Genomic DNA, 23,061 nt, shown 5'->3' on the forward strand with positions numbered 1-23,061 from the left:
GCCAGCCTTTGAATTTCATCATCCTTCGTGTCAACACTGCTTGTGGAATCATTCTGAGAAGCAATCCCCCTTTTTTTTTTTTTTTTTTGCCCTTTCAATAATATCCAATTATTGTTATTATTATTGTAATTATAATAATAATAATAATAATTATTATTAAGTAGCCATAGGTTTAGCTTTTGGAAAACCAAAAGGTTGATACTTATGGGTGTTGAAATATGTGCACAAGGTGGTTTTTGATTTAGAAATTGTAGTTCTAAACACATCATATCTTGAGCTAAGAGAATCCCGTTATGTTAATTTAAGCATTTGAAATATGATTAATTATTTGGCTAATTATGTCTCCATTTTTTATTCTTTTTCAAACTATAGGTATACTCTAGGAGAATATCAGCAGAAGTTCATCTTATAGATTACTCACAGAGAAAATTCTTGCTGTTCAAAAGTTGAGCCCACTAAATCTTTCACTTTCTAGTGATGGAGGAATATGAATATTTAGATCAATTCTTCTCTTCCCCAATGTGGTCAGATATAGATCTGAAGGAAAGATCATCCGGATTAGGTAGCGAATCGGGTCAACCAAATGGGTTGTTTCTCAGTTCAGTTGGAGATTTCAACAATAATTCACACACAAGTATGGTCAATTCAAATGGAAGTAATCAGAGTTTAGCTCCTCAAGATGCGTCATCGGTTGTTCTTGGTTCGGAGTCGGATTATGGGATCAACATAGGTTTGCATTCAGAAGATGATCAAAACCACTTCTTTGGAAACCCTTCCAATGGAATGGTAAATGACGGTGCATCAGGACTTACAAATCTTGCAGATGGCCAATATGATATGGCCATTCCCTCAAATGGCAATATTTCGAGCTCTTCTCTTCCCTTCCCCGAGGTTGGACATATGCAAGGCAATGCTCTTGAACTATCTGATTTTCAGAGTTTCGATGCAGATTTTCAAACCCTTTTTCCGATTCCGCATTTGAGTCCTCTTCCACCTTTTGAGGGTGTTTCTTCATTGTCTCCTGGTATGGGGCAACATAGAATTGGAGGTTTTGGTCTCCAAGGAGGAGAATATGTTGATAATGATTTCTATTCCATGGAAAGCCGTTCAACCAACTTGTCTTCTTCACTCTCTTCAAATGTAATACTAGTCTTTGTTGAATTCCTTGCTGAATTTATTGTGTGTGTGTATATATACACATGATATTTATAATGTGTACGTATATAATGATATTACATTTTTGTTTAATATGAAACACAGGGTACATATGACCTGCTAAATAATCCTTTATCTTCTTTAGCGTCTGGTCCCCAGATTACAAGGACTATGGCGCCTGGCTTGCAGTCTCTATCACAGGTGCTTGTAAAATCTCACACTTTTTGCCTGTAGACTCTTAAATTGGCAGTTAATTTAAGTTTTAAAAAAATTAGAGTAGGAAATCTTATCAAGAATTCTAAAGAAGGCTTGTGTATTTGCTATTATAGGTCACATCTAATACTCCTCCTGGTGAATCTAATGGAAATGGAAAGCCCCGTGTCAGGGCACGGCGAGGGCAGGCCACCGATCCGCACAGTATTGCTGAAAGGGTTAGTTGAATCAATCATCTAATTAAGTAGAAATTTTGAAGTTTACTTTGTCAAAAAGGTAAGTTGAGATTTTCGTGGGGTTTAACTGCTTTTCTTGTTAATCCTCATTCGCAGCTTCGGAGAGAAAAAATCGCTGATCGGATGAAAAACCTGCAAGAACTTCTACCAAATCCCAATAAGGTATGATTTTCTTTTGGTTATCTCGTACCATGTATTTTCATCTCACATATCGATTATAATACACATTTTACTGTCATGTATCATCTTTTCGTTTTGTAGACTGACAAGGCATCCATGCTTGATGAGATCATTGAATATGTGAAATTTCTTCAGCTTCAAGTGAAGGTATGTTAAAAGTACTTCTAATCAAAAGATTCTAGGGCGCTCCGAAAACATTAACTATTATCTTCTTTCTTCTTTCCACGAGACAAAAATGGAATTGACCGTTGTATGAAAATTTTGGATGATCGACTCGAAAAGAACTAGTAATTAGTGAAGTTTTGAAAACTAGTGCTATGTTTCAAAGATTTTGTTGCTCATGAGGGAAAATTTTGGCAGGCTCTAATTAGCACGAGCAGCCTTGGAGCAGGTGACGCTGTTGAGGTAATATAATATAGCTTCCTCTCTCTCTCTCTCTCTCTCTCTCTCCATATATCTTCGGTTACAGAAATTACATTATTATGAAGATGCTCTCTCTCCATATATCTTCGGTTACAGAAATTTCATTATTATGAAGATGGACTAGAACACTATATTTACCTTCGAACATAACTCATTAGAGAATCTCCAATCCAATGCTAAATTAGTGTGTTAATGCCAAATTTTAGCATTTAGATAGGAAAATCACTCTCTAATATAATACTATTTTTGGTGTTAAATTTAACATATGTTATAATATTTGGTGACAAATTTACCATCAAGTATAGCATAAGCTAAATTTTGTCATTTGTTTGCTATTATTTGATATGTTTACTTGTTCATTTTTTAAATTATTTAAAATTAAAATTTTACTTTTATAACTTTCAAACCTTAAAAATTAACACGGGGTAGATTTAATATTTAAAATAGCAGTATGTATTGGAGCACAATTAAATATCACATATCAAATACCTAATTTCACACATTTTGTGGTCAAATATAGCTTGACATTTGCATTAAAGATGGTCTTTTAAGTGTAATTTCTTTTCCCTTCTATTTTGTTAGTTCTTATAATGAGATGATTTGTTTTACAATGTTAGGGTGGTAACGGAGAGCTACTCTCACCATCATCCGGTCAAGTAGCTGACATTGTTTTCCCTTCCCACGAAATCGCGTTCGAGAGAGAGCTAGTGAAGCTGATGGAATCCAATGTGACAAAAGCCATGCAATATGTCCAAACCAAAGGGCTTTGCCTCATGCCTGTTGGTCTTGCTTCCGCTGAATCCACGGGAAATGGAAAGGAAAAAGAAACCCCGTCACCGTCATCATCATCGGCACCACTTTCCGATGACGACCGGAAGAGAAATGGGATTCATCAGATGCCGTCTAATGGCAATGCCATGATGAGAAATGCCACCACGGAAAGCAACATCATGGTTAACAGAAAATGCGTTGTTGCTGCTAAACCAGCAGAAGATGGGAATAACATTTCTCTCACCGCTAGAGAATTGAAGCCAAAAATATGATAATTCTAATCTATGTCTATAGGATTATTAAATGCTTAAGTACTAGGTTAGTACGTTATTTTATTTATTTCTTTAATTTACCTGTCCTTTAGAGGAAAGAAAGAACAAAACAAAGGAAATTGTTAGTTTGTGTTATTTATTTAAAGAGGCTTACGTTATACATTCTTTTTTATCTTGTAAGTGAACTATTTCAATAATGTGTATGTTGGGTTAAATGGATAGACAATTGTGAATTCTTTTCAACTCATAAGTCTCAAATTTTGACACTATGTTTAGTTGTATACCCCTAGATGGTTTTCTTTCTTTCTTTTTTTTTTAAAAAAAAAAATAATACATAAAGTTGGGCCCCTATCAGAAAATAATTCATTTCGTAACTCGTTCTTCCACTCAATGCAGTTTTTTCATAGCTTTTTATAGTTGATGATTTTTCCTCATAAAGTTATTTTTGAAGTTTATTGTCGTTCATGCAATCAATGTCATCTAAACGTTCTTTTCAATTGGAGACCCGATGTCGTTTCCCGAAGGCTTTGTTATTTTTATAAACTCTTTTATTAATTATTAATAATTTTGGCAGTTTGAATTGTAGTAATTTGGTTTGAATTGTATAATTTAAATTGTGGTGTTTTGAATTGCGATTGAAACTGGTGTTTTCAGATACATAAATAAATTGTAATTTGAATTACGAGTAAAATTTGAATTGTGATTGGGTAGTGTTAAAAACTGTCATTAGAATTTTGCAACAAATGTTATAAAATCTCAATGTAAACGATGTATTTAAATATGGATGTGAATTTCTTTCTCTGTTCATTATAAATATATAGGAAAATAAATCATCTTAATTAGAATTAAAATGAAAAAGTTATGATGTTTTTAAGCTTAAAGTTGAAGAGACAGAAAAAACAAAAAGAAATGTGTTTCAAACAGTTGTTAACAATGCGATTGTGAATTTTCGGGGAAGTATGAATTCTAAAATCAACCATTTAAATGGTAGTTGATGGTTTAAATGGTCCATTTTTATTTCTAAAACAAACACTAATTTGAACCTTTAGGCACAATTCGAATTGAATTGTTTAGTTCAAATAGTTGAATTAAACATAAGGTTTGTTTTGTTGTCATGTTAAATTACATGTGCCATTGTTCCAAACTAGATTTCGTTTTTAAAATAAAATTTTTATAGGATTTGGAGTTTAGGGTTTATGATATAGTCTGCTAACTTCTCCTAGAAAAAGCCATACGTTGATCATAATATTCTTGATCATGGTGGAGGTGGAGCGAGAGCGTAATAAGCGTATTATTGCTAGCAAAACTGGTGCTTGCGAGAAAATTAGTAAAAAAAGCAAAATTAATGGAATATTCACCGACGATTTGTTGCTCGAAATATTTATTCGTCTCCCTGATTTCCCATCAGTTATCCGGTGTAGCACCGTCTGCAAGCGCTGGTTCTCTCTGACTTCCCGACTGCAATTCATCTGCAACTTCGCGCACCACCACAACCGTAGAGAGTTTCCACAGATCCTATGTATAAGGAGACGTTTGGTTCATGAATTAGAACCATGTGATTAGAATTATTTTCGATTTACGTGTATTTTTTGTGAGTGAAAATCTACGAACCATGATTCGAATCAGGGGACGAATTCCCCAACCAAACAACCTCTAAGTTTCTGTTTGACTACAGTGATTCTCACTGAGATCTTTCAAAAATTCCACGAGTTATCTTTCGAAAAACCAAAGAATATTATTCGCGATGATGAAACTTGTCTAGATTTTTTGCCTTGGTCGCATTGTAATACTGATATAATAACGTCGTTCGAGGACTTATTGGTGGTGAAACGCAGTCCGACAGATTATTACTATATCTACAATTCGATCACCAGGCAATTAGTGATGCTCCCTCAGGCTCCGACAAACGACAGTAATGCCATATGCGCATTGGTGCTTGATTGCACCTGCAACAAATCCAAATCACTAATTGGATGCAGCAACATTTGCCCGATGAATAGGTTAAGGCTGCTGCAAATCTGCAGGCCTAGATTAAAATTTGACACTGCATCTCTATTTAATGTGTCGATCTACTGTTCCGAGACTGGACAATGGACAGAACCAATTAATCTCTTGATTCCGTTTCGTCTTCATCGATGGCAATCATGGTGTCGTCTAGCCGTGGTAAGCGACAGAGTTGCGTACTGGGTACTACCTGATGAACATGGATACGTCCAACGCATAGTGGCCTTCGATCCATTCAAGGGCAATCAACAAGTACTCATGCGTCTCATTAACATGCCTATTGGCTTTGGCCGCGAGTGGCAAGCTCTAGTGCCATTTGTGCGGCTTGGACTGGTTCGAGATCGACGGAAGATGTCACAGCTTACCTGGGTTAGGGATTCCTCCTTTGCTTTGAAAGATTGGGAACTCATTTACAATGACGATGATGATGATTTTGATCTGTATTCAAGCTCCTGGCTTTTGGTGCACGATGTGAAAGTGGACATGGAGAATACATTGACTAGGCACATGTTATTTGTGATTTGTTTCCATCCAGAAAATGGCAACGTGCTTTTCTTATTACGTGGTTATTTTGATATTTATCAATATGAGATTGGCAGTAGGAAGTGCGAAAAAGTTTTCGAGTTTTCAATCCCAGGTAACAAGTCTTCAGATATCAGATACATGAAGAAATCACTTATCTTGTGGCTAAATACTTTATCTTTTAGTAATTTATGGTGACAACAAAACTGTTATTGGTACTTTTATTTCATATGTTTCTTAACTCTGTTTATACTTGGCTTCTATTTTGCAAAAGGACAAGTCTCCAGATATATATATACATATATAATATATGTATTTAACAAAGAGATTATAATGTTATCAATGCAAGTACTGGTCTTAGATATTCACACAAGAAAAGATTATGCTAGTTAAATGACATGTACTCTTATCTCTTGCGGGTTTGGGGTCCTGGGACAATGGAGGCAACAACAATTTTTGTTTCGTTTTTCTTTTGTTTTTATGCCTCCTTCCGAGCATATTTGAAGATTTGTTACAGATTCATCAACCTATCACTGTTACAATTGTATTATTTTCAACTCACAAGTCTCAACATTTGATTTTTGTGGGTATGTATACTCGTAGATGGTCTTGGTTTTATCCATAGGTCTCCTAAAGTTGGAATTTCTTCCTTTCTTTTTCTTTTTTTTTTCCACTTTTTAATAATACAGTAAACTTAGAATAGCCATCCTCTCAATATATATATATATATATATATATATATATATATATATATATATATATATATATATATATATATATAGATATAGATATATACATTGAGAGGATGGCTATTCCTTTGGCTTTTCCTGAGCAGCAAATCTAAAACAAGTCCCTACCAATGCTGTGAAGCCATTTTCGACTTTCTCCTACAACAGAAAGCAAGGTGCACGTTTGTTTTGTTTTGTTTTCCTTATTCCTCTTCTTTAGATTACGATGTTTTTATTTGTATATTTCTTTTTGAATAACATGTATTTAGAACCTTAATTCAGGGGAATGAAAAGAAGTTTCATTGTTATAATGTGCATGAAATTTTCGTTATGTTATTTCATAAATTTCACCAACAAATGCAATAATACGAAATGATGATAACTTTTGCTATAAGTAAATGATAATTACTTTTTGTTGAAAAAATAAAAAATAAAAACTTTTGAAAGGGGTTTTTAGTATATATTTCCTTATTTCACTTGATACTTTTTTCCTTCTTTTTGGGGTCGGAATAAAGTGTTAGAATTTTTCTGTGTTGTGCTGAAATTTATAGGAGTTTGGTTTTATTAAAACTTGTTGAACTGAATAGCTTGACAATACCTGAAAGCTGACTAGACTTTTCTTACATGCATAAAAAATTTCTTTGCATTTTAAGCTCAAACACAGTACAATATTTAATCTTGTAATTTTAAGAATTACAAAATAAACCTTTACATAGTAAATCCCTTAAAAATTCCACCCTAAAACGGCATTGGTCCAAATTAAACACGATGATAGCCCTCAAAGGAATTGTAATGAGATGATTTGTTTTACAAAGGTCTCTGCCTCAAGCCTGTGTGCCTTGCGTCCACATTATCCACCGGAAATGGAAAGGAAAAGAATCCTCATCACCGTCATCATCATCAGCACCGCTTTCCGATGATGACCGGAAGAGAAATGAGACTCATCGGACGCCCTCTAATATCAATGCCACGATCAGAAATGCCATCACGGAAAGCAACATTATGGTTTACAAAAAAATGTGTTGTTGCTGCTAAACCAGCAGAAGATGGGGAACAATATTTCTCTTACTGCCAAAGAACTGAAGCCAAAAATATGAATTCATGTTTATTCTTATCTATGTCAATAAGATTAGTAATTGCCTAAGTATACTAGATTAGTAAGTTTTTTTTTTCATGTAATTTACCTGCCCTTGGAAAGAAAGAACAAAACAAACGTCAGTTTGTGTTATTTATTTAAATTAGAGGCTTACGTTAAACATTCTTTTTATGTTGATATATTGAACTATTGATCATGCATGGTAGATTCATGAATAATGTGTATGTTGGGTTAAATGAATAGACAAATTGTATTCTTTTGAATTCATGTCTCGAAGTCTGACTTTTGTGGGTATGTATACTCGTAGATGGTCTTGGTTTTATCCAATATCTATAGATCACATAAAGTTGAGATATATTTACATAATGTTGGGCTCCTTTTTTATTTTTTTAAAAAAGTATAGTTGGGATTTTCATTATTGGCATAATACCCTAGATACTACGAGTTTAATCGAAATATCATTTGTGTGTCTTTTGTTAAAACAAATGTTAAAACTACACTCTATGCTTTAAAAAAAAAAAAAAAAAATCTAAAAGTATCTTAAGCGCTCCATATCTTTTTAAAAAAAAAAAAAATCGATTTGTTGTCATTTGTTAAGTTTTTATCCTTTATAACATTCATGGGCATTTTTGAGGTTGTTGTTGTCTATCAATTTAATCTCTGTTTTTTATTTTTATTTATTTTTCTCAAGTCAGTAACCTAAAAATGAATGTCGTTTCCATAGTTAAGGTCGTCTCACTGTCACTGTCGTCTTTGTTTGGATGTTTGTGTCATCTTTTCAGGTTCATGTCGTAAGTCGTTCTTCCACTCAATGCCCTTTTTCATAGCTTTTAACGTCATATAATAAGTTCAGATATTGTGGTTTCTTTTTATATATCTCGATTTCTCTTTGAAAGTTATTAAATTTTATTGCCGTTCGTTCAACCAATGTCATCTACTTTTCTACTGATCACTTGATGTCGTTTTCCGAATGATTTGTTATATTTATAAATGCTCGTGTTCAATTATGTTTCGTTTTAATTTTTTTTTTTTTAATTTTTCTGAAATGGGAAAGCTTCATTCAAAGCAAAAGCTTTGGAGACCGCATTAGGTTTATATATAGATATAGATATATGCTGATATAAGTCTTGACTTCTCATAGAGAAAGCCGTCATCATCGATCATAATATTTGCGATCATGGTGGAGGTGGAGCGAGAGGGCAGTAAGCGTATTATTACCAGCAAAACTGCTTGTTGCGAGAAAATTAGTTAAAAAAAGCAAAATTAATGGAAAACCACCGCAGATATCAGAGCAAGCATCTAAATTCATTTCTGTCGTTTCCGATGATTTGCTGCTCGAAATATTTCTTCGTCTCCCCGATTCCCGATCCATTATCAGATGTAGCACCGTCTGCAAGCGCTGGTTCTCTTTGATTTCCCAACCGCAATTCATCTGCAACTTCACGCACCACCACAAACCGTAGACAGTTTCCACAGATCCTATGTAAGTTTCTATTTGAATACCGTGGATCTCACGGAATCTTTTCAAAATTCCATTACTTATCTTTCGAAAAACCAAAGAAAACTATTGGCGAGGATGAAACTTGTCTAGATTTTTTGCCTTGGCCGGTAAACAATACTAATATAACAACTTCGGCAGGACTTATTGGTGGTGGAACGCAGTCCGACAGATTACTATGGCATTGTTTCTTTCAAAATTTTCAATTCCAATTTTATTATAATTAAAAATTTTTATAAAAATTACATCTAATTTTTTTTATTACAGTTAAAAACTCTCACATAAAGTCACATTTCAGTTCGAATTGAAAACTATCTACCTACGAGAACTGAACAAGACTTATATCTAATTACATCTAATTTTTTTTATTACAGTTAAAAACTCTCACATAAAGTCATATTTCAATTCGAATTGAAAACTATCTACCTACGAGAACTGAACAAGACTTATATCTACAATCCTCTAACCGGGCAATTGCTTGAGCTCCCTCGGGCTCCGACAGACGACAAGAATGCCATGTGCGCATTGGTGCTTGATTGCACCTGCAACGACAAATCACTTGGATTGGGCAATATTTACCCAATGATTAGGTTCAAGGCGCAACTAATCTAGCAATCCCGATTAGTTTCTGTTGTGTTTAATGTGTCAATCTATTGTTCCGAGACTGGACAATGGTCAGAACCAATTGCTCTCTCGATGCCGTTTAATTCGGCTGGATGGCAATCACACAGTCGTCAAGCCGTGGTAAGCAAAAAGTTGCATACTGGTTGATGGAGCTTATTGCAAATCTCTATTGCAAGATATTACTTTGCTCAGGCCAATGACGGCGTGTAATTTGCCAATCCTATCACTGTAAGCACTGTTCTTAGATCACACGAGAAAAGATTATGCTAGTTAAATGACATCTACTCTTATCTCTTGTGGGGTTGGGGTCCTGGGACAAAGGAGACAATAACGTTTTTGTTTCTTTTTTTCTTTTGTTTTTCTGCCCCCTCTCGAGTATGTTCGAAGATTTGTAACAGATTCATCAACCTATCACTGTCATAATTTTATTCTAAGGTCTTAATTTCACTTATTCAAATTGAAAATTTGAGTTAAAAAATAAAAAAAAAATACTATAATAAAAAAATAAATTTAAAATTTTATAAAAAAAAAATACTATAATAAAAATTTAAATTATGATTTGAACTAGAGAAATGAACCGCGCTATGAGTATCAACGTTTGACTTTTGTGGTTATGCATACTCGTAGATGGTCTTGGTTTTATCCATAGAACACATAGAGTTGGGATTTCTTTCTTTTTTGAAATAATTCATAAAGTTGGGCTGGTTTTCTTTTTTCTTCTTTCTGTTGAAATGCCTTTTTTTTTTTAATAATACAGTAAAGTTCCTCTCTCTCTCTCTCTCTCTCTGAAGATAGTTATAACTACTGGCTAGCTGTCTTCCTTATCTAGTCACGACTCGTGAGAAGGATGGCTATTCCTTTGGCTTTTCCTGAGTAGCAAATCTAACACATGCCCCTACCACTGTTGTTGTGAAGCCATTTTCAACTTTCTCCTACAACAGAAAGCCAGAGAAATTTTGTTTTGTTTTGCTTTCCTTATTCCTCTTCTTTTGATATTTTTTTTTTTTAAATTTTTTTCTCCCTCTTTTGAATAAAATGTATTTAGAACAATAATTGAGGGGAAAAAAAGAAGTTACATTGTTATGATCATTGCATGAAATTTTCATTATGTTACAAATGCAAATAATACGAAATGATGATAACTTCTGTTGTAAGTAAATAATAATCACTTTTAAAAAAAAAATAAACTTTTAAAAGGGATTTTGCGTATATACTTCCCTATTTTATTTGAGGAAAACTATACATGCATCCTTCATTTGTGACCTACTAGTGGAGCAAATATTTTTTTACCTTTAGATTAATTTTTTAATGGTCAATTTTATATAAGTTTGTCTTAAAATTTACAATGCGTCACACAAAATTGCTCATATTGTAGATCTAATCATTGAAAATTAATACAATGATAAAAACACTTAGCTGCACTAATGTATCACAATTCTAGAATGCACCATAAAAGAAGTCTTTTATTTAATAAAGTTTTTTTAAATCTTGTTCATTTCATCGATTTAAATTTATTATAATAAAAAATTCTTACATAAAGTCATATTTCAACTCGAACTAAAAACTCAAATCAGCGAACTAAACTACCCTTAACTTCTTTTTGGGGGTTGAGGATGAAAGCTCTTTTGCATTTTAAGTTCAAATACAGTACAATATTCAATCTTGTTATTTTCAAAAACACAAAATAATCCTTTACAAAACCAATCTCTTAAAACAGGATTTGGTCCAAATTAAACATGATGTTAGCCCTCAAAGGAATAGTGGTGAAGAAAAGAAGGGATATCATATAAATGGCTGATTTACAAGCCAATATAAAGTAGACAGCCACAACTTTTTTAAATTAGTGAAATGACCTGCTTTACATTAATGATTAAACAGAAAAAGACAAAAATAGCCTTCATCAATTGCACTGGTTTGCTGTCACACCATCATAGTCGTTGGGAAAGAAAAAAAGAGGAGAGATTCTGCCGCCGCCGTAGATTTAAGACTCATTTAGTTTTTTTAATGTAATTATTTTTAAATTTTTTTTATTATAATAAAATTTAAATTTTAAATTTAAATTAATAAAATAAACAGAAATTCGGCTTTTGCCACAACAATATGAGATTTCGTCGAATCTCTCCTTCGCGGATCTTTTTGCCATTTTTTCTAGTGAGTAGATAAAGAGGAGAGAAAAAGATGTGAGATATGAGATATGTGAAAGACAAGATTAATATTAGAATATTACAAAGAAAACTTCTAAAATTCGGCCATATTATTAAAATAAACAAACAGCAGACTTTACTGTATTATTAAACAATAATACATATTTCAACATATCATATTTCAACATGATTAGTAAAATTTTGCCGCATTTCTAACTTTCTCATATGATTTAAATTACCTGGCAGTTCACAACACTTCTATCTCTATTTTTTTTTCTTTCTTTATTTTTTTTTTGTTATTAATAGCAATAATGTGTAGCTTGAAGGTCCGTTTAATTTGTTGATTTGAGTTTTTAATTCGAATTGATATGTGACTTTATGTAAGAGTTTTTTATTGTAACAAAAAAATTAAATATGACTATTTATGATAATTTTTTATTTATAATAAAATTAAAATTTTAAACTCAAACCGGTAAAATAAAGAGATTTTAAACTTAAAAAAAAAACAGAAAATAAAAACAAGTAACTTTATACATTTTTTCACAAAATAATAATTACGGATTATCACCGGATGAGACTCGTGCGGTTCCAATAAAAAGAAACTCTTTTTCTACGTGGCGGAAAACAAATAAATCTTCATTTCTGCTTAAAAAATAATAAATGTGAAATTTCCATTGAAATATACTAAAATAATATGGAAAAACAAAATCCTTTTCTATTTTACTATTGAGCCTTAGAAGAAGAGAAAAAGATTGGAAATTGTGGTTGCCGCATAAAAAAAAAAAAAAAAAAAGTATATGTTGAATCACCATTAAAGTGGCTTAGAAGACTTGTACTTAGTTTAAGAATATATATATATATACACACACACACACGTATAAGTTGTGATAATTTTTATACTTATGAATAATCAACAATACAAGTGGAAGCGCAAATTGCCAGATTTCAAGTGAAGTCTTTCATGTGCTTTATCATTTTCCTTTGTCCCCTTTTTTTTTTTTGTGGTTTATATGTAATACATATATGATATATCTATATATATATATATGCATGGTATATAATACGGACAGCTTTCTATGTAATACACAAATTAAAGTACGTGTCAAAAATCAGCTTCATCGTGTACCCAAAAAAAAAAAACTATATATATTTTTTTTTCTTTGAATTATCATTTTTTGTTAATTTTTTTATATTTATTGAACATATGAATTGTGAGGGAGATCTCTGATTCTTGCGCGGTTGTGCTCTGAAATGAGACCAGATGAATCGCGGGAAAGTTTTGTGGGGTCCAATGAAGATTCTGTGCGTCCTGTTGATTTTTAGGGTTTCTCTTCGCTTCTGTTTTACTTGTGTTGAATTTTTTTTTCCTCTTCTTTTGATTTCAAACAAGTTTCAAATTTTTCTGTCTATTTTACTCGGAATCGACTTGAAGTTTTCTGAAAGAATTTTTTTGTGAATTTTTCAGTGGATTTGGGATTAAACCCACTTTACCAACCACTCCGATACTGAATTTCACTCTAGTGGCTGATAGTTGCCGAGGGAAATTGCTGAATTTTGGTTGGGTTTTTGGTTTGGGAATTCTCGACTTTAAGATTGACTTCTCAGGTACTTTTCGATTCGTAAATTCTTGTTTATATTGTTCGATTACCATTTCGTGTATAGATTTTCAGTAAAAGTTCAATTGAGGTTATAAAGTTTGAATTTTGATGTGCATGATGAAGTTTCATGCATATACATTTGTGATCAATTCTGTAAGCTCTGAATTGAATCTCATGGTTTATAGTTTATGACTTTGGATGATGTTTTTGAGGTCCAATGCGTTCTGGGAAATTCTTCAACTGTTTGATTTTTGAATTTTGAGTTCAGAAACGGTTTGGATTTGTTGGCGTTTTTCAATCTGTTAATGTCCATGTTTGGGGTTGTTTACTAAATGCTAGGTCTTTGAAGTGATTTGTGGAGGGGATTTCTTTCCGGGAGTGGCCAATGACCCATTCATGATGAGTGGGATTGGGCGGGTTGTTTTCGATGGGCACCCCCGATAAAACGCTGTCTGAGCTAGTTGGTATAGTGAGGTCCTGGATCCCTCGAAGGTCCGAGCCGGCGAATGTTTCCAGGGACTTTTGGATGCCCGATCAGAGCTGCCGGGTATGCTACGAGTGTGACTCTCAGTTCACAGTATTTAACCGCAGGCATCATTGTCGACTCTGTGGCCGAGTTTTCTGCGCCAAGTGTACCGCGAACTCTATTCCCGCTCTGTCAAATGAGCCCAGGAGTCCCAGGACTGGACGCGAAGATTGCGAGAGGATCAGGGTCTGTAGTTATTGCTACAGGCAGTGGGAGCAGGGGATAGCAACGGCCGATAATGGGGCTGGTGCACAACCGAGCGGTACCAGCCCTGGGCTTAGTCCATCGCCATCAGCAACAAGCTTGGCCAGCACACAGTCCAGCTGCACCTGCCAAAGTAGCAGTAGCACTGTTGGTTCCATGCCTTACTCGACTGGTCCTTACCAGCATGTTCCATCTAGTTCTAGTTTTAGCCCTCATCAATCCGCCCAAATGGATTCGGTTACGTCTCAGGAAGGGAACATAGCATCTCAGAGGAATACAAATCTTAACGCGGTCATGGAGGATTCACCGCCCAAACAATACAGCTTTTGCAGTAATAGGTAGGTTATGCCTCCTTCAATTATACCATGTGTGCTGTGCGAAAGCATCATACTTATAGTTCTTGATGTTACATTTGACTTCAATTCTAGAATAGAGTTAGACGTAAGAGAGGGTGTGGGAAGAGTGCAATAAGACATCTAATTTCATAAGCAACTTTGTCTGTTTAATATATCTTATTTGACATGTTGCTTCTCCCCTTAATGCTCATTCTACCTTGCCAGGACATTTAGGAGATGTTTGGTTCATGGATTAGAATCATGAGATTAAAACCATTTTTGATTTACGTGTATTTTTTGTGAGAGAAAACACTATAGCGAACCATGAACCATGATTCGAATCAGGGTACAAATCCCCTTACCAAACACACCCTTAGACTTCCGATGGTGAGTTCATCTGTCATGTCTAGGTATCTGGGTTTTAAATAACTTATTTCATCTTCATGCATTTTGATGCTTTTATGTTGTAGTCTGTAGTTGACTTCTTCCTTATCCTCTGCTTCAGGAGTGATGATGAGGATGATGATTATGGTCTTTATCATTCAGATTCAGAAACAAGACATTTTTCCCAAGCTGATGGCTATTATGGTGCAATTAGTATTGATGAGATTGGTCAGGTCTATAGGCCACATAATGTGCATCCTAACGAAGATAACATTGACAATAAAAGTTTGAGTTTCTCAGCCATACCTGAGAATAATGATTTACATGGTGAAGCGGAAACTGCAAAAGTTGGGAAACAAGATGAACGGGACAATCATGATGAACGTGAAGCTCCTTCATTTGATGTGGAGAGCACGAATGTTGAGCCTGTAGATTTTGAGAGCAATGAACTGCTTTGGATCCCTCCAGAGCCGGAGGATGAAGAGGATGACAGAGAAGCTGTCTTATTAGATGATGATGAGGAGGAGAGTGGTGCTACTGGTGAGTGGGGGTATTTACGCTCTTCAAACAGCTTTGGAAGTGGGGAGTATCGTAATAGGGAGAAGACTAGTGAGGAGCACAGGAATGCCATGAAAAATGTGGTGGAGGGGCATTTTAGGGCTTTGGTGACTCAGCTTTTGCAGGTTGAGAACCTACCTGTAGGTGATGATGATGACAAAGAGAGTTGGTTGGAGATAGTGACATCTTTGTCATGGGAAGCTGCCTCTCTTCTTAAGCCAGATATGAGCAAAGGCGGAGGGATGGATCCTGGGGGATATGTGAAGGTTAAATGCATAGCTTGCGGGCGTCGCAGTGAGAGGTAATTTTGCAAAGCTACATTCATTTCAACTACTTTAGTTTACTTCTCTTGTAGACTGCACACACAAAATGGTTTTCAATATTTTCATTGAGGAAGCTGAATGAAGCAGGGGTGAATTAAAGCGTATTGCCAACTCATAAGATCCATCATCCATATACTGGCCTTTGCTTAATTATGTTTGCATGTTCTTTTTGTATCTGCCTTGTTCTTTTTGTATCTACGTTATTATGTTATGCTGATTATATTTCATTTTTCTACTTTCTAGTATGGCGGTTAAAGGAGTTGTTTGTAAGAAAAATGTGGCTCATCGGCGAATGACAACAAGGGTAAATAAACCGCGCTTTCTTATTCTTGGAGGAGCTTTGGAGTATCAGCGCATTTCTAACCTCTTGTCCAGTTTTGATACGTTGTTGCAGCAGGTTTTAATTGTTACCTCTTCCTTTTTTTTAGGTTATTTTTTAGCTAAATATTACATCTTAGCAGCTTTCACAAGGAATGTAATGATTGAAATGTTCCAATTCTTTAGAAACTTTTTTCTTGGGTGTCTTGTTCTCGTGATCTTTGTAACTCCCATTTTCTTAAATAGGAAATGGACCATTTGAAGATGGCAGTTGCTAAGATTGATGCTCATCACCCTGATGTTCTTTTGGTAGAGAAGTCAGTGTCTCGGTATGCCCAAGAGTATCTTCTTGCCAAGAACATATCACTTGTTTTGAATATTAAGAGGCCACTTTTAGAGCGCATAGCCCGGTGCACGGGGGCACATATAGTCTCTTCCATTGATCATCTCACATCACCAAAATTGGGCCATTGTGATATGTTCCATGTAGAGAAATTACTTGAAGAGCATGGCAGTGCAGGCCAAGGTGGGAAGAAGTTAATGAAGAATCTAATGTTCTTCGAGGGGTGCCCAAAACCATTGGGTTGTACGGTAAGTTCTGCATTACATCCGCATAACAAAAGAACTCAGTTAAGTTCTCTCTCTTTAGATTTATTTTGGAAATTTTAGGTGTATCATACTTGATTAGCTATTCTTTTCCTTAGCTATCTCTACAAAGTAGTTTCTTGGTTAGTTTAGCTTTTCCATGTAGACTTAAGGAAACAAATGGCTCATGTAAAAGAGATTGTTGCTTGTGAAAGTCAGACTTGGGATGTTCCTAGGAACCCATATATTGTGGGGTCCCAATATCTTGGTTCTCGTTATATAGTTAATATAAAGTTTTGATATGGATATATTCTTTGACCTTGTTTCAGATTCTGCTTAAAGGTGCTAGTGGAGACGAGTTAAAGAAGGTGAAACATGTTGTTCAATATGGAGTTTTTGCGGCTTATCACTTGGCTTTGGAGACATCATTTCTGGCTGACGAAGGAGCTACACTTCCAGAACTCCCTCTGAGGTCTCCAATAAATGTTGCATTACCTGATAAGCCATCAAGTCTTGGCAGGTCCATTTCCATCGTAGCTGGTTATAGTATCCCCGCTACTGCGAAAGTTCTGGGTACTGAAGTTGCCAGTGAAACAGAGAAATCCAACAAAGGCACCATTTTACAGGGGGACTTATCTAGCAACTGTAACCCGATTTTGAAATTGGAAGTAGAGGATTCCACTTGCCCTGTAGCTCTTCATCATTCCCCAAAATCAAGAGTATCTACTGCTTCCTTGTGCCCTTTGGAACAAGATAACTCAGCTTGCTCCAATAATCAACTTTTCCCTGTTGGTGTCTCGGAGAATACAAATACTTTGGGTCCTGAATATCCTTTTCAGGGTAAAACATCCAACACTGGAGAATCTATGGAGAATCGTAGCTTATTTTCTAATTCTTTCGACACGTCAGAGCTTAATGGACCAGGTAATAGCACTAGTTATGCAGAAAGCAATACATTGGTTGCAAATCACCAAGGGTCCCTTAAGCTGGCATCTATTGGACAAAAGAAAAATGATCACAATGAGGGGTTCGAACCTTTCAAGGAAGAGTTTCCTCCCTCTCCTTCAGACCATCAAAGTATTTTGGTCTCATTATCTACACGCTGTGTGTGGAAAGGAACTGTGTGCGAGCGATCCCATCTTTTTCGAATCAAATACTATGGGAACTTTGATAAACCTTTGGGACGTTTTTTACGTGATCACCTGTTTGATGAGGTATTCCTTGCTTGCTTAATCATCCCCTTTTTTAGCCCATGTTTAACATCTCTTCTCTTGCTAGAGGTTCTTATTTTTATTTTCATTTTTTGATAATTGATTTTTGCTAGTTGCATGAGAAAGTTGCAACTAAGATTTTCTTCTTTATCAGAGTTATCACTGTCGTACGTGTGGTATGCCATCAGAAGCACATGTTCATTGTTATACTCACAGACAAGGGAGCCTCACAATATCTGTTAAGAAACTTTCGGAGTGTCTCTTACCAGGGGAAAAGGAAGGTAAAATCTGGATGTGGCACCGGTGTTTAAGGTGTCCTCGAACCAATGGCTTCCCTCCAGCCACTCGAAGAGTAGTGATGTCTAATGCTGCATGGGGTTTGTCTTTTGGAAAATTTCTGGAGCTAAGCTTTTCAAATCATGCAGCAGCCAGCAGGGTTGCCAGCTGTGGTCATTCCCTTCACAGAGATTGTCTCCGGTTTTATGGGTATGCTTCCCCCTTGACTTGCATGAATTCTCATCAATTAAAAAAAAAATCAATTTTGAATTCTTCATAGTACTATCATTATATTTATGGATTTAGGGAATCTTATCTATTTATGTTTATAGTTCATTTAGCTTCCTGGGTTACATAGGTCCACAAAGCAAGAGCTCATAAATTTTGCTTCAATAGTCTCTTTTACTGTCTCTTTACATTATTGATTTTACGTTTTACAGCTTTGGAAGAATGGTTGCTTGCTTTCGCTACGCATCAATTAATTTGTACTCTGTTTATCTGCCACTACCCAAACTAGAATTTTACAATGCTGATCAGGAGTGGATACAAAAAGAAGCAAATGAGGTGCAGTGATCACAATTAATGAGTTTTTTCACTACAGAGTAATTTTGCGTTGCTAAATGCTTATGTGATCTTGCTCTTGTCCAACAGGTGCGTAAACTGGCAGAGCTCCTGTTTACTGAGGTGCAGAATGCTCTTCATCAGATTTCACAGAAGATGTTACCTGTCGGTACACAAGATGCTGCCATGAGAGCACTTGAATCAAGGCAGCAAAATGTAGAACTTGAGGGAATGCTACAAAAGGAGAAAGAGGAGTTTGAGGTAAAGAGAAGTCTGACCCAGATTTGTACGGGAGGGAAGTCTTTTAGTTCATGTGAAATGCATAATGAATTAATTGACTGCATAAAATCATGATTAGGAACTCAAGAAATAATTACTGACAGAAGTGTAATTCTCTTCATTCATCGATCATGGGAAAATACAAGGGGGCTTAAATGGGGCAGAGAAGATAAACTCCTCCCTCTAATTATGGGATACAGACAATTAATCTCCTAAAATTATTCCTCTGACTAATCTAGGAAAATCTAATTCGGGTAACAACCTACCCAAATCTTTATCCAGGGAAAAAATAAAACACAAAATCAAAATCCCTTAATTCTTAGAAATCCCTTAATTCCGTGATCCTAATGAACACAAATATTCTCTAATTTCTACGGGAACAATAGTATGCACTGGTCTTAGACGGCCTGAAGCATTTATCAGGAGGAAAATTTTGTCTGATCAATGAATTTTTCTACTACCAGAATTTTAGTCAAATTATCTCTTGCAATTTACAGCAATCATCTTAGTTTTCGAAAATGACACAATAAAACAGGTTTATCCTGTAATGTACGACCTGGTTGTCTGTCTCTACTGAATAGAGGTTTATCATTTATTATTTATTTTGGTCTATTTCCCTCTGTAAATAGGAAGTGTGGTATCTGCTGTTAAGTTATTTCTTATTGGTTATTGGCATTCTGTAGGAATCATTACAAAAAGCATGGTTCAGGGAAGTAAAAGCAGGCCAACCTGCAATGGATATTCTTGAAATAAATAAATTGCGGAGACAGATACTATTCCATTCGTATGTTTGGGACCAACGTTTGATACATGCAGCCAGTTTGAATAGCAACAATGTACAGGAAATCTTGAGCAGTCCCACCCCGAAACTTAAGGAGAAAACCGTCGGTTTTGTGGAGAAGATTACTGAGATGGATGCAACCACAAAGCCAGTTAAAGGCTCTAGTAGTTGTGATTCTTTTCTTTTAGAAACAAAGCCGGATATTATTCTTAATCAACAAGGGAATGCTGGACAAGTTTTACAGTCAGGTGGACCTCAGAGCGGAAATGAAACTGGCCTGGACCAGAGTAATAGGAATGAAGATGAGGTATGTCTTTCTTCTGGTGCAAATGTCAATGAAAAATCTGATCCTCTGGAATCTGCAAAGTTATTAAGGACGGCCCATTCGGATGGGGAGTATCCAATAGTGGCAGATCTATCTGATACCCTTGATGCTGCATGGACTGGTGAATACCCAACAAGTATAACACCTAAAGAGGATGGCTATTCTTCTGCTGATTCGACTGTAGTAAATACAGTCTCAACAAGTCAAAAACTGGAAAATTCTACTTCCGACCAAGGTAAGATTGAGGCAACTCGTTCTGTTGGGTCTTCCATATCTTTTAAGAGTCTCGACAATGTAGAAAGCTCCACAAGCTTGGCAAGCATGCCTTTTTCGAACTTCAATAATTCAGTCAACAAGAATTTGTCTTTGGGTTCTCAAAAGCTTTGCAGTGGCGATTACAATCCTGTCTATGTTTTACTCTTTCGAGAATTGGAACGGCAAAGTGGTGCCAGGCTGCTTCTGCCTGTTGGTATTAATGACACTGTTGTCCCTGTTTATGATGATGAACCCACTAGTATTATAGCATATACACTTGTTTCGTCAGATTATCATTTGCAGATGTCTGAATCTGAGAAGCCAAAAGATGCTGGAGATGCTTCAGTATCTTTACCACTTCTTGATTCACTTAATCTGCTCTCACTTAACTCTTTTGATGAGTCAGTTGCTGATACCTACAGAAGTTTAGGTTCTGGTGATGAAAGCATATTATCCAGTTCTGGATCACGCAGCTCTCAATCTGTGGACCCACTTCTCTATTCAAAAGACTTGCATGCTAGAATTTCTTTTACAGATGATGGCCCCCTTGGGAAGGTGAAGTATACAGTGACTTGTTACTGCGCAAAGCGCTTTGAGGCTCTAAGGAGGATATGTTGTCCGTCTGAATTAGATTTTGTACGATCACTTAGCCGCTGTAAGAAGTGGGGCGCCCAGGGTGGCAAAAGCAATGTTTTCTTTGCAAAAACTTTGGATGATCGATTTATTATAAAGCAGGTTACAAAGACAGAGCTGGAGTCTTTTATCAAGTTTGGACCTGCTTATTTCAAGTATTTGTCCGAGTCAATCAGTACCGGGAGTCCAACTTGTTTGGCAAAGATTCTTGGTATTTATCAGGTATGATTGGTTATTTTTGCAGTCATTTGAGCTCGTAACCAGTCCAATAGTACTTGGGTTCAAGACCAGTATACGTTTCTGCTTGCAACTCGAAACATATTTTTCATTGTATTGAAGTGTTTCTTTTTAGTAAGGATTTCATAAAAAGGCATTTTGATTCTTGGATTTTGAACAAGAAACTGAGTTTGGTCAGACTATCTACTATCTGGCACTGTTTTTTTGTTATCTATTAAAAAGCTTAATTTGGGTCCTTTAGCTTTTTAGTTTCTTGATTACTAATTGCGGTTTTGTCTTTCTTTTGGTGTTTGAAGGTTTCGTCAAAGCATGTTAAGGGGGGGAAAGAATCCAAGATGGATGTTTTGGTGATGGAGAATCTTTTGTTCAGGCGTAATGTTACCCGGCTGTATGATCTTAAAGGGTCTTCTCGATCACGATATAACCCAGATACAAGCGGTAGCAACAAGGTTCTGCTGGATCAGAACCTGATTGAAGCAATGCCAACTTCGCCAATTTTCGTAGGGAACAAGGCAAAGCGGCTGCTAGAGAGAGCTGTGTGGAATGATACGTCATTCCTTGCTGTAAGTTGGATTTGACCTCCTGTCTTAATACTGCTATTATGACGTATTAAAATTAGAATTTCCTCGTGATTACTTTTACTTAAACAACTAGAGCTAAGACTATGGCCGTATGATGTGGTGGAATTTGTTTTAATAATTAGAATTCTAACAAAATAAAATAAAATAATTAGAACTCTAACATGGGATTTAGAGTAACACTTTAAAATCTCTCTTCTATTGTGAAGCACTTGAAATGAATTTTTAGAGTTTATGATTTCGTTGTTTGATCTTTTGCTAATTATGCATGGATATCTTACAGTCAATTGACGTGATGGACTACTCACTACTAGTTGGCGTGGACGAGGAAAAACACGAGCTGGTTCTTGGGATCATTGATTTTATGAGACAATATACATGGGACAAACACCTTGAAACTTGGGTGAAGACGTCGGGCTTCCTCGGTGGACAAAAGAATACATCTCCGACGGTGATTTCACCTGAGCAGTACAAGAAACGATTCAGGAAAGCGATGACAGCCTATTTTCTTATGGTGCCAGATCAGTGGTTCCCCCCAACGATTGTTCCAAGTGGGTCCCAATCTGATCTTTGTCAAGAAAACGTGCAAGGTGGGACTTGTGATATTAATAAGGTCGAACCGCTTTGCGTGTACATGAAGATGTAAGTTCAAAATCATTTACATTTGAATAATTTAAAAAATCAGCCCCCCTTTTTCTTTTTCTTTTTCTTTTTCTTTTTTGTGTATTCTCTAGGTATATCCATGTATTGATTCTTTTTTCTTGTTTTCCCCCTTTTTTTGGGTCATAGGAAAGAGGGAAGATGCCAGGAATTTTTTCTGTAGGAGTATAGTGCTGGACATCTTCCCAGAGTAACTGTATTATAAACTATCGTTTTGGGAGCATAGTTTATTTCCCCTTTGTGTTCTTCATCAGTAATAAACTTTACAAATCCTAAATGTGCATTTGATGTTTCTTTCTCATACCAGTTGTTAAAACAAGTCAATTGATTGCCTTCAAGAACCGCTAAATGTCACATAATTTATTCTATGGTATATCTATCAAAGAATATCTTAAGGGTCGTTTAGTGACTAAGATTGGATAGGATTCAATCTTATACTGTGTTTGGTTGAACATTTTTAAAGGACTGGTTTGAATAAACTTGTCTCTTAGAAGGGGTAGTTGCTATCCCCTGTTGAAGCATCAGTTAACTTTTAACTAGAACACATTGTGAAAAACCTTAGGAACTT

The 23,061-nt window shown here is 35.6% G+C and overlaps 2 protein-coding genes across 5 annotated transcripts; both read left to right on the forward strand.

Annotated features, from left to right (window-relative positions):
* The first annotated feature begins 477 nt into the window (after window positions 1-477).
* On the forward strand, window positions 478-3,250 carry LOC21402500 (transcription factor bHLH69). The gene is made up of 7 exons (XM_010108781.1): window positions 478-1,140; window positions 1,261-1,356; window positions 1,485-1,586; window positions 1,701-1,766; window positions 1,866-1,931; window positions 2,145-2,189; window positions 2,825-3,250. Exons 1-7 carry the CDS (start codon window positions 478-480, stop codon window positions 3,248-3,250), a joined length of 1,464 nt encoding a protein of 487 aa, XP_010107083.1.
* A 9,421-nt stretch (window positions 3,251-12,671) lies between these two features.
* Window positions 12,672-22,770, forward strand: LOC21402503 (1-phosphatidylinositol-3-phosphate 5-kinase FAB1A). 4 transcript variants are annotated; one of them, XM_010108784.2, is made up of 13 exons: window positions 12,672-12,829; window positions 13,332-13,471; window positions 13,804-14,532; window positions 15,035-15,772; window positions 16,038-16,191; window positions 16,359-16,703; window positions 17,027-17,911; window positions 18,063-18,394; window positions 18,625-18,748; window positions 18,836-19,006; window positions 19,708-21,240; window positions 21,552-21,818; window positions 22,117-22,770. In XM_010108784.2, the coding sequence occupies exons 3-13, from the start codon at window positions 13,892-13,894 to the stop codon at window positions 22,477-22,479; spliced, it is 5,553 nt and encodes a 1,850-aa protein (XP_010107086.1). In that variant the 5' UTR covers window positions 12,672-12,829; window positions 13,332-13,471; window positions 13,804-13,891; the 3' UTR covers window positions 22,480-22,770. The 4 variants fall into 4 exon arrangements, with proteins under 4 accessions (XP_010107086.1, XP_024028491.1, XP_024028490.1 ...); XM_024172723.1 differs by having other exon boundaries at window positions 12,672-12,815; XM_024172722.1 differs by lacking the exon at window positions 12,672-12,829 and adding an exon at window positions 12,981-13,190.
* Window positions 22,771-23,061: the final 291 nt, after the last annotated feature.

The sequence above is a fragment of the Morus notabilis genome, unplaced genomic scaffold, assembly GCF_000414095.1.
Source record: "Morus notabilis unplaced genomic scaffold, ASM41409v2 Scaffold1303, whole genome shotgun sequence".
NCBI classification, from domain to species: Eukaryota; Viridiplantae; Streptophyta; class Magnoliopsida; order Rosales; family Moraceae; genus Morus; species Morus notabilis.